The sequence below is a fragment of the Phodopus roborovskii genome, unplaced genomic scaffold, assembly GCF_943737965.1.
Source record: "Phodopus roborovskii unplaced genomic scaffold, PHOROB, whole genome shotgun sequence".
In the NCBI taxonomy this organism is placed as follows: domain Eukaryota; kingdom Metazoa; phylum Chordata; class Mammalia; order Rodentia; family Cricetidae; genus Phodopus; species Phodopus roborovskii.
In genome coordinates, this window is record NW_026126418.1 from 38,205,967 (window position 1) to 38,218,308 (window position 12,342).

The 12,342-nt window shown below is 37.1% G+C and overlaps 1 protein-coding gene across 2 annotated transcripts in view; it reads left to right on the forward strand.

Annotated features, from left to right (window-relative positions):
• Nucleotides 1–12,342, forward strand: part of Ttc21b (tetratricopeptide repeat domain 21B) — a 71,966-nt gene that overhangs the window by 57,015 nt on the left and 2,609 nt on the right. For both annotated transcript variants that reach the window (XM_051184554.1, XM_051184555.1), the window contains 2 exons: nucleotides 4,094–4,318; nucleotides 7,153–7,273. In XM_051184554.1, coding sequence (XP_051040511.1) covers nucleotides 4,094–4,318; nucleotides 7,153–7,273 — 346 coding nt within the window. The remainder of the gene's footprint in view (nucleotides 1–4,093; nucleotides 4,319–7,152; nucleotides 7,274–12,342) is intronic.

Consider the following 12,342-nt stretch of genomic DNA (forward strand, 5'->3'; position numbering starts at 1 on the left):
TTGTCTTATAAGGTTGCTTCATCATTACTGTAAACCACTACAAAACAAAACAGCAGGCTAGCCTCAGCATCAGCACCACACAGTACAGAGCCCTTTTGCAAATACTAAGATGATGTTCTAAAAGGTATTGCCCCATGCCCTGCAGGATGGAATAGGGAACAAAGGCAGATATGCTGTTTTAGAGTTTCTATTGCTATGAAGAGACACCGTGACCATAACAATAGGAAAACATTTAGTTGGGGCTGGCTTACACTTTCAGAGGTTTAGTCCATTTTCATCATGGCAGAAAATATGGCAGCATGCAGGCAGACATGGTGCTAGAGAGGTAGCTGAGAGTTCTATATCTAGATCAGCAGATAACAGGAAGAAAGAAACACATCAGGCCTGGCATCAGCATCCGAAACTGAAAAACCTACCTCAAATGATGTATTTCCTCTAAGAAGGACAGACCTACTCCAACAAGACCCTGCCTCCTAATAGTGACACTACCTATGAGCCTATGCAGCCATTTTTATTCATACCACCACATGTGCCATTCAGTATTGCTTCAATTTCCTTCTTTGAGTGAGAGTGGGATATTGTTAATATCAGGTCTGACTCAAAACCCAGGAAAATACATTTGTAAACACCCTTAAATGAAGTGCTCATGGTCATGACTGTTTTAGAATGATGATTTAAATCTATTACATAAATAGTGAATTTTCCAAATCTAGAAACATGCTGATTTGTATAGATTTTCTCATTAAAAATAAATTACAAAAATTAAAATAGTCCAGAAAACTGTAATACCATGTGAAATAGTTTAATAAAGGAGAATCATCCTTTGTTAACATGAGTAATCAATGAAGGCAAAATAAGTAACAAGGGTTCTTTAGTTAGTTTCTTTATTATAGGTTAGGTCATAGTTTTTGAAGGGTATAATATTAACATATTATGTGGAATTTATAAGACCTAAAATACAGCTTAATTTTCAGAACGTGGCTCTTGGGACAGATGCTATCATGATTATTGTTCCCATTTTAAAGATGAGCTGTCTGACTTCACTTCAAAGTCAGCACTTTGTTACTGTGTCATCTTACATACTTTTTATAAAGAAATATATATTCAACCAATGTGTTGTTTCTGTGGATATGGTTTTTTAAAAGATAAAAAAAGAATAGACCTCCCCAAATTGACACTCTGTAACAGATGGATGTCAGCTACCGAAAAATGGGAAATGAAATGTTGATGCAAATCGAAAAGAATTTTTAAAGGAACAATTTGCAGTTAGGTGTCATAGCCACCAGCTGCTGTGAAGAGGTATCTATCACATAGTAATGAATTTTTATTGAGTAAATCTATCATTCCTACTGTAAAGTTTAAAAGAAACAAAAGTGAGATGCAGTGAATGACATTGCAGCTTTTGTAGAAAGACTAAGCAGTGTTTTCTGTGGAGATGAGATTGCGTATTGCAAGCCTGTCAATGCTTGCAATATGCTACTCAAGTATTACCTGCAAATCTGTTTACTAACTGGGTCAGCCAAGAGATGATGATGGGTGAACTAAAATTCAGGAACATAGTGTTTGTGTTGCACTTTTTCATTTAGCTCATAGGCAATATATTCAGTAAATGAATATTTACTGCAATGAATGCAATGAATATTCAGTAAACAGCCAGTATGTATTCAGCATAGTTGGAATCACTAGTTTTCAAATTTCTCATAATCTTCAGGAAAAAAATGATATACTGGATAGAATGGTTATCTGAATCAAAAAAAAAAAAAAAATACTTTCTGCTGTCCCCTGTAGTTGCAAATGGAAGTACTATAAGTCATGATCTAAAGAGAATAGAGAGACTCTTACAAAGAAGCTGTGATTCTAGAAACAGCCATGATTCAAGAGCTGAGGAAATCTGTGGTTTTACAGATAGAAGTAGGCAGAGCGAAGGGGAAATATGAACAAAGGCAGACAAGCATGGTGTCTAATTCAGAGCACTGTGTCATTCAGCAGAATGTGACAGGAAGTCTTGGAGGAAAAGTGCATGGTACACTAGCGCATGCTGCACTGTCTCACTTCCTCTAATGGATCCACTTGTACTGTGTGGAGAGATTATGCTGGCACTTTATTGGCTAAAGCTTGAGTTTTGCCCTCTGTAGTATCTGAGAGTAAAGGAATTGTGCTTCATAAGCTGTATCAAGAAAGTTCTACATCTACACCTAAGGTCATAAGAAGGCCTAATGGTCTATGCTGAGATTCGAACTCAATTTTCAGTTTCAGAAAAGTTTAAGCTTATGGAGGTTGGTGAGATGGCTCTGTTGATAAAGTGCTTGTCAATCAAGCATGGGCACAGATTTCCCACTATCCACATAAACAGTCAGAATTTGGGAGGGTGAGGCAGGCAGATCCCTGGAGTTATTAAGTAGAGAGCCCTAGCCAAATCATTAAGCTCCATGTCCAGTTTGTGACCCTCACTCAGAAAATAAGATTTGAAAAGGGACCGAGAAAGACACCTGGCATCAGCCTCTGATGTGGATGGACAGACAGACAGACAGACCGACAGACAGACAGACACACACACACACACACACACACACACACACACACACACACTACAGGAACTGTTCACATAGCAGTGACCAAGCAGTGAAGGACTGGTTCATGCTAAACAGATTGAAGGCTGTAAAATGAAAGATTTATTTTATATTTGTACTGCATGAACATTTTTGTGTATTTGAATAGATGCAGGACTAGTCTCTTCTTAGGTCCTTTTAGGACCAGTTGACAAGTACATGATAGGAAGCCATTACCAGCCATCCTCTGTCTATCTAAGATGAGGAAGGTACAATTTCATAATTTATAACAGTGTCTTCAAAAACTATTACCATTTCACTGGATTTGGTGACCAAATGGAACTCTTTTTTCATGCCTTCTTATTTGGATAAACAAACTACATTTTGAAAATAAAATTAGAAGCTGGGTATGTTGGCACCAAACTATAGGGAGGCAGAGGCATGTGGATCTGCCTGGTCTATATAGTGAGTTTCAGAACAGCCATGGAGAAAGACCCTGTCCTGAAACCAACCAACCAACCAAACAGACATAAATAAATAAATAAATAAATAAATAAATAAATAAATAGAAAATAAATTAGGACCACAAGAATAATGTATCCCTCTTGTTTGCATCAGGCTCTAATACATTCTCTTATCTCTTCTGACTTCAACCAAGATCAGTTGGGCATAAACATATGATCATGTCATGCTCCTTTTTGGATAGTGCCAATAGCTGCCCAAATGCAGCCTTGCTTACTGACAGCCTTTGTTATAGCCACAACATTGTAATTTCTTGCCACATTTCTGCTGTCCTCACATTAAACTGAGGCCCTCCTCCTGAAAGTATCATAATCCCCCTGCTGAACTTAGTGAGGGATTTGCACATTGTTGCTTACATCCGTTTCCTCGTAGATTCTAATGGTCCCCAATGTATGCCCATTCTTATTAGCCTCTTGACTTTACAGAAGACTGACATTTGGGGCTTTAACTCTATCTAAAGGAATATTGTCCATTATAGACCCTGTCAAGAGACTGGGAGGCTCTACCTCTAGAAGTCTACTTCAAACCATGATGATCCCATGGACTGTGCAAATAGGGCACATCTTATTTATGACATTTCATTGTGCAAACTTCACTAGGAAGAGAGTGTTATTGTTATTTTTGTTAATAAAAGAGGGAAAATAGTAGTAGGGTCCATCATCTGGAGGTGGATGTGTTATTCCTGTTTGACAGGTGAAAAGAACCAAGGAGGCAAAACTTTAAATCTGAAAGAAAAGCTGCTTCATTACAGTGAGGGCAGATATCATTCTTTGTTTCTGTACAAGGCCGCGTCAGACATCAGAGATGAAGCTGCACTAGTTGCTGGGGCTGGGCTTTAACATCTGCATCGTAAATTCATTTGGGCCACATGTGTACTGGTTTCCTCAGTGGATTGCTTGGGATTACTTGCTGTGTTAACAGTGGTAGTCACACTGACCCTGCACTCAGCCAGACAGAGGCACAGGTGAGTTGCTGCTTCCCGTGCAGTGCATCTTGTGGCCTAAAGTTCACTTTTCTTACAGAAGGATCATATCCCAGCTCTCTTGGGAATGGCAACAGCTTATATGATCTTGAAACAGACGCCAAAAGCCAGAAACCAGCTGAAGCGGATTGCAAAAATGTCATGGAATCCTATTGAAGCCGAGGACCTGGAGAAGAGCTGGCTGCTGCTTGCTGATATTTATATTCAGTCAGCAAAATATGACATGGCAGAAGAATTACTAAAGCGGTGCCTGTGCCATAACCGTGTAGGTGGCTGAGAAACAATGGTTAACTGTGTGGTGTAAACATCCTATAGTTCGGCACTGTATCAATTTCTGATGTTTCCCAGTGTGTCTTGAATTTTAAATCTTTATTCTCACTGTAAGCAGAAAATGCACATTAATGATAAAGAAAGAAGTTGTATTACCTTGAAGGTAATGGAAAATAGATTTATGCAGCTTCAAGCTTCAGCTGGTAATGCCCTACTTGAGGAAGTGCTTTCAGAATGTCAAGCATTCACCATAATTACCCATCTCATCCCAGAACTAATGAAAATTGCAGAGTATTAATTGTGGCAGTCTGTCCCTCCCTTTACAAAGTGTTTTTAATGAACTTACTGAAGCTGCATGTCATTTTCATATTATTAGTCCCCACTATGCATAATATATATGGGGGATTCCAATTCAACTTAATAAAAGTTCTTATCTTTTGGTATAAAATGGACAACTTCAAGTCTGTACAACATAAGCCCTAATTACTTATATTCTGTTGTTCAGACACTTAAAGAAGATGTCTTATTATGAACAATTTTTAAAGTTTAGGTATGAATTAGTATTTGCTGAGAAATAATTTTATTTGACTTAGAAATTTGAAGCTGTTTATATTCACAGATTCATACCAATTAGCTGAAAAGGTTAATCACTGTAAATCTGTTTTTTTATTCTCTTTGAGCAAATTAGACTATAAAATGTATCATTTTATATTATTATTACTTAGTAATATTAAAATAATTTCTTAGGAATTAAAAACCTGCAATGCATTGGTCCTTTTTATCAATTGGTAGACTGCTTTAAATGGCCAGTTTCATCAAATTTTACTTATATTGGCCTTGAAAACAAAATCCTCCTTAATAAGCTTTAAAATATATACTAGTGTGTAGTTGAACACTATATGCCTGATCTGAGATTAACATTGAATAGGAATTAAAGCTTTTACACAGATCCCAGCTTTTACCAGCGCTGACCAGATAACAGCACCTGTGTGATTAAATTTCATTCAACCTTTTTGGTTTAGTTAGTCTATTTGAAAGCACAAGGCTCATGAATCAAAGCTTGGGAGCTTTGATTTAGATAATTTTCAGATGAAAATCACTGATATGTGGACCAAGAAAGCGTAAGACAGTACCAGAGCATCTTGCCATAGCAGATGGCAAGAAAACTATCAAAGACAGTGAGCATCTTCCAAGCACTGGGGAGCCACACTGAAAACAGTTCAGCAGCCAGAGTTAGGACACCAAGTACCAAAGGGAAAGAGAACTGCAATAAATTAAAACATATCCAATATGTTAAACCCATGACTGCTTAAAAATACAAAGACAGCAAATAGAATTAGTCAACACTGCAGTACGCTAATGAACTGTCAAATGATAGGGAGGAATTCAGCACTTGTCCTGGGTTCTGTTTAAATTGCACTGCTTTTTTTTTCCTAGTAATTTTTTTTCCTAGTAATAAATAAGCAATGATAAGTATACTATTTTTCTACATTGATGAGTTTATAGATGGACAGAATATTACAAAAAGGAGAAAATAAAACATCCTGTGCTTTATCATGGAAGAACAAAATGTCTCTGACAGAGATGGCTCTGGGATGAAACAGAACACACAGTAATTAAGATAAATGCAACAGTGCACTATATTTCCAATCAAGTGAAGTGGAAAGAGTAACATCAAAACATTAAGACTGTTCTGTGCTGAGCTGTGGGACATCTGAGTGGTAAAGGGGACTTTCCCAGACTCACGTTATGTCTGTGTCTTAGTGGAAAGTGCTTTTAGTGAAAATACTGATGAAATGTCTTAGAATAGGAAAAAAGTGTTATAATAAATTCTGTTGAAGGAAATATTGAGATTAAGCCTCTAAAAAGCAGTTCTCAACCTGTGGGTTGCAACCCCTTTGGGGGGGGTCACATATTATATGCTGCATATCAGATATTTACATTACAGTTCACATCGGTAGCAAAATTACAGTTGTGAAGTAGCAATGAAAACAGTTTTATACTTGAGAGTCACCACAGTATGAGGAATTGTATTAAAGGGTCACAGCATTAGGAAGGTTGAGAACCACTGCGAAAAGTAAGAACTATTGGTCATTTTGAACTACATTATAGGAACACCGCAATGATGCAGTCAAATGTGGAGATAAATGCTTCTGTAAAGGTTCTTTGTACAACTTTTGGCTAACATAAGAGAGACAGAAGAGAAATTCTCCAGATCAGAACAGACTTAAGCTATTTCAAACCACTCACAATCTGTGACATGGATTGGATTCACAGTCTTAAAAACTTTTTAAAAATTAAATGATATTTTAACAATTCAAAATATGACTAGTACTTAAATGGGTGATTTAGAAGTTGGTACATTCTGTGTGCATGAGTTTGGATTGTATTTAAGGAAGTCTTTGTCTTTTAAAAACAAGCACCCTAGCATTTATATGGTTAACAGTATAAAGTATCTGAGGATGTTTTCTTGGTCATATGGAAGTATGTGAGGTGGGAGCTGAGTCAGTAGTTAATTTTGAAGGAAAGTTATATATCCATATTAAGTCTATATGTGTGTGAATTATTCACAATAAACTGGGTACCTGTAAATGAATAGAATATGCAGGTACCAATTCTGTGTATCTCTGTAAAAAGAAATTCTGCTTCTGAAAGGTTTACACTGGCTCTTGGTATCAGATTCACTCACTGTGTCCTGTCCATACTTTGGTGAAATACTTAAGTTTGAAAACTTAAGGTTAAGTATGAGTGGTATGAATGTCACACTTATCCCATAAGACTTTATTGGTATGGAGCTTGGTCTGTTCACATCTTCCATTTTCCTCTCAGTCTTGCTGCAAAGCTTATGAATATATGGGATATATTATGGAGAAAGAGCAAGCATATACAGATGCAGCCTTCAACTATGAGATGGCATGGAAACATAGTAACCAGACAAATCCAGCAGTGGGTGAGTTCAGCAAATTGGGCCCAGGGTGTTCACAAGAAATGGTAAATCATTTGTAAATCTTCTTTGAAATTCATTTTTAGAGGGGTGTGTGTGTGTGTGTGTGTGTGTGTGTGTGTGTGTGTGGTGTGTTGGAATATATGAGATATATATATGTGTGTGTGTGTGTATAGTGTGTGTGTATGTATAAACTTACATTGTCAATGTTTTATATTCATGATAAATTGTTACCCATAAATAGTTAAGTATAATTTCCTGAACGTCCAGCTTGTCTTCAGTCACTTTCTTCTAGATGAATTCTATTCTGCCTTTTTTCATTTCTTTTTTTTTTTTTTTTTTTTTTTTTTTCCTCTCCTTTGACTCTATTTGGAAAATGGTAGTGTTGTGGACAAAAAGTTTTCCATTGTTAAATAAATTATGCAGATGTTACATTACATCATCACTTAAGTTTCTTTCACTGTTGATCTTGTAAAGCCTTTTAACATTCAAGTACAGTTTTGGGGATATTATAAAGGGCTATGTTTCCCCTAAGCATCTAGAACCATTGTTAGTTGTGTCTGTAGACTCTTGCTTTAACAGTGTTGGTCCATAGTGTCTGAACAGTTAGATTATATCAGTAGTGCACTCAGTGACTAACCTTAGCCTCCTGGCGACTGGGTTTCTCCCACTGAGCTGAGCCTGATTCACTGGTACAGTGCAGTTCTGGCCAGTATGAAGTCTAGCTCCTGTCTCTCTCACAGAGGGTGGCCCTTCAGTGGGAGCATCCTCCTGAGGTGACCCTCAGGTACTTTGTGTTCTTCCTGAGAAGATTGTCGTCTTTCCCTTCTTGATGAGGTCCTTTGAAACCGCTAAGAAGACTTCATCTATTCTTCCTTAAAACATTGGTGAGATTTTTATAGTTGAGAGAGAGATGGAGAAAGAGTTTCTGTGGCCACAAAGCATGAAAAATCTCTTTATTATTATGTCCCTTCTGATCTGTCTTACTGCATGTGAATGTGTTTATAAATATGGTTTGGCTCATTGTGTGCCTAAAGGTGTCGTTGTTTTCATTAGCCTATGGTGGCACTGGTCTTGAACAGCTGTGTCACGATGTTTGACTTGCAGTCAGACATTGTTCCTTACACTCAGTGCCATCTGCTTAGCTTGTCCCTGACTGGTGTTTCTTTAGGAGCTGTTCAATTACTGGATTGGACAAAATGTAGTAACTAATGATTGTTTAGAAATTGTTATTCCCTGGTATTATCCATTATATGAAATAGAGTCACCTTGTAACATAGAAATTTTTAAATGCTCACAAAATATAAATAATGTTGATAATTTACTCCTCCAGAGTAAGATGCTTCCAAATTATTTATATGAGCTTCCTTGGAAAGCTTGGGAAAACACAGAGCCTCTGACTCTCCAGTTTCCCTCATACCATTGTAGTTTATAAATGATCTTGGCAGCTCTCTCAGTGCTCCTTTAATGGATGACCCTCTGACATTTTCAATTACTTAGCTTCTCCCTTAAGACTGTCACTCTATCCACCACTCCAATCTGACTGGCCAAATTAACAGTGCCTTTCACTGACACTTGTCAAGAAGTGCTTGAAATCTACATACTGTTTCCATAGAAATCAGAATCAGGTGCTGTCACTGCAAATGGGACCAAGATGATAGATATACCACTAATGTATTTATCAATCATGCTTAATATATATAGTTGTATACCTAGTATAATATGCACAGGAATATATTGAAAGTGACATGTCATTTGAAACTAGAAGAGCACTAAGAACTGAGAGCCGCTATGGGAAGGGTCTACTCACACCTACACTTAGGTTACATGGCAGTCACCAGACTGCTGGTTCCCTTCCTCTTTTCCCTGCTTGCCCCATAATTGAGTGAATACACTTTGGACAGGTGGAGTGTGCTTGTATTACACATGTGCACATGTTCCTTTTGCTTCCTAGCCCTTATTTCTTTCCATATTTTGTTTTTGTTAAAGATAGCCTTATTGACTTCTAACATTAAAGTTATGATTTTAATACAGAGTTTGTTTATCTGAAAAAAAAGATTTTAGTATTTAGGTGACACTGAAAAGTTTTTTAAAGCATTTCATAACAAGATTATAATTTGATCTTTAAAGTTGTACTAAGAGGGACTGGGGAGATAGCCTCTCTCAGGAGTTAAGAACACTAGTTATACTTCCAGAGGACCCAGGCTCCATTTCTAGCACTCACATGGTGGCTCACAACCGTCTCTAACTCCAGTTGCAGGGAGTTAGTCTTCTGGCTTACTCTTCTGACTTCTACTGGACCCAGCTATACAGTTGGTACACATCACCCATAGATATAAAAACAAAGATTCAATTATACTATGAGAGGTTAAGAATTGTTTCCCTAATAGTTAAGTAAACTGACAACCAAAAACTCAGGCACTGCCTGAAGTTCCAAAGTTAATCACTTCTTTAGTCAGTATTCTATTGCTGACCACAGCAACTCTTTTAAAGGAAAATATTTAATTGGGGCTTGCTGACAGTTTTAGTTGTTTAGTCCATTATCATCATCATGGCAGCATGCGGGCAGACATGGTGCTGGAGAAGGAGCTGAACAGTCTACATCTTGTAGGCAACAGGAAGTAAATTGTCTCACTGGGCGTGCCTTGAGCATATATTGGAACTCAAAGCCCACCTCAACAGTGACACACTTCCTCCCACAAAACCACACCTATTCTAAAAAATCAATGCCTCCTAATAGTGCCACTCCCTTTGCAAGCCTTTTGTTTGTTTGTTTGTTTGTTTGTTTGTTTCCAGCTACCACAGTCAGCAAGCCAGAAGCCCAGACTTCTACACTTTAAAAGTTTGAGTAGTTTTCATGAAAATTATGTTTGATGTGTCATGATGTCTTAAATACTTTTATTTTTTTTAACATCACTGAATATTAGTCCATTTCAGAAATTCTTGGTTATACCTTGAATTTATCTCTCAGAAACTTGTTTTTACTTTTGCGTAAGTACATGTATGCATAATTATAAATTTAAGATACAAAACATTTACATCCATATAAATTTATATCAAACATTGTAAATTTGGGATAATTCTTATTTCTTTTCCTGATATATGATTATATTTACCAATTATTATTTTCAAATGCTTGTGTGAAATTTAAAAAAGTTTTTTCAGCCTGTGATCGTTTTTAATTTTCAATATGTCACAATCTAGAATCACCTGAGAAGGGGTTCTCAATTAATTAAGATCAGATTGTCCTGTGTCATGTCTGTGGCAAAATGTCTTGTTAATTTTATATAGGAAAACCTAGCTCAGGTGGGCAAGACTATTCTTTGATCAGGGTATCCTGAATAGTAAGAGAAAGGGAAGCAGAGAGCCAGCAAACAGAGATGCATTTGTTCTCTTTGTTCTTGGGTATGGATGTGATATTACTAGCTATGTAAGTTCTACCTTGCTTTCCTTGAAATGATGTACTATAACTGAACTCTAAGCCAGATAAACCCTTCCCTCCTTTAAGTTGCTTTGGTTATGGAATTGTATCACAAGCAATAGATACGAAGCCACAACACAGTCCTTTCATTAGAGCCCATGTCCAACATTTTCATTTCCTCATTTCTTATTTGTAAGATGTCAAATTAAATGGCTATTAGTATATATTATTTTATATTAATTATATTTCATAAAGTAGCTCAATGTTAAATAGCTATCCTGTTTTTAGCTTTATCTTCTTTGTTTTCATTAGTTCTTTGATCAGCAACTTTTTACAGTAATTTTTGACCATATTCACTCCTGCTTCAACTTCTCCCAGATCTACTTCCTTTCCCTAGTCACTAAACTTTGTGTTCTCTCTCTCTCCCTCTCTCTCTCTCTCTCTCTCTCTCTCTCTCTCTCTCTCTCTCTCTCTCTCTCTTCTTTTTCTCTCTTTCTGACTCTCTCTTAACCTATCAAGTCCAAGTCCCATTTATGCTACCCACATATTCATAATGTGTGGCCTTCCACTGCAATATGTCAGCCTACCAATGGCAACACTCTTAAAGAAAACTGACTCTCCCTCTCCTAGTAGCTATCAATTACTAATGTCTTCTTCTTAAAGTTGGGATTTGTGTCCACCATCCCCTCCATCTTGGGATATGGTCTGACTTGAGCTTGTATGGGGCTTATGCTATTATAACCACTGTGAGTTCATATGTATAGTGGTTCTGTTGTATACAAGGGACACTTGTTTCCTTGTATTTAAGTTTCTTCTTTTAGAGTTTCTGGCCAATGAAGACTCACAGAAACCTGAACATTACAGGATGTTGTCAGTGCTGTTGGTTAACCTCCTGAACTTGACCCTTTTGTTGAAGGTATCACAAACGTGACTCAAAGAACTTAGAGATATTAAATTAACATTGGCATGGATGCTCTCCTGCTGGCTATCTTTCATGCTTCTAGATGAGAAAAGTTATCATTTTTACCCAGATGTGAAACCTGTGAGATTCAATAATGACTTTCCTGGAAAGACATATCTGTAAGGAAAACATACTCCTAACACATATCCATTGATGCCATAGTGGCACAAATGTCATGAGAGTAACCACCGACTTTCTAAATGGGTTTCTAAATTCCTGTTCCACAAGATGGCACCATTGTTGGGCTAAGAACCTGTTGTAGGCTCCAAAGGAGAAGGTATTAGAATTAATCTGTTAAATGGACAGAATATTAAACTGACTCCTAATGAATGAATTATTGCTAGCCCCATAGATTAATATACCTCTGAACCCTCATCAGAGAAGTTTCTATTTGCAATAGATGGTGATTAACAGAGAAACCCACAAGTGGCTAAGGTGCAGATAATAAGAACATGAGAAATGCTTAGCTCTAAATCGGGCATCTGTGCTGCAGTCTCTCCTCCAAGAACTCAGGGATCATTGTGGAAGAAGTGGAAAGATGGCCATTTTAATTTTCTTATTCTTGGAATAGTCTTGTAAGAGAACTATACTCACTTTGAGTGTCTTAAAACTTCTAATTGTCAACACTGGAAGAGTGACACTTCTGTGTGTATCATTGTGACAAGACTTGCTGTTCATTAATTGGACATCTGA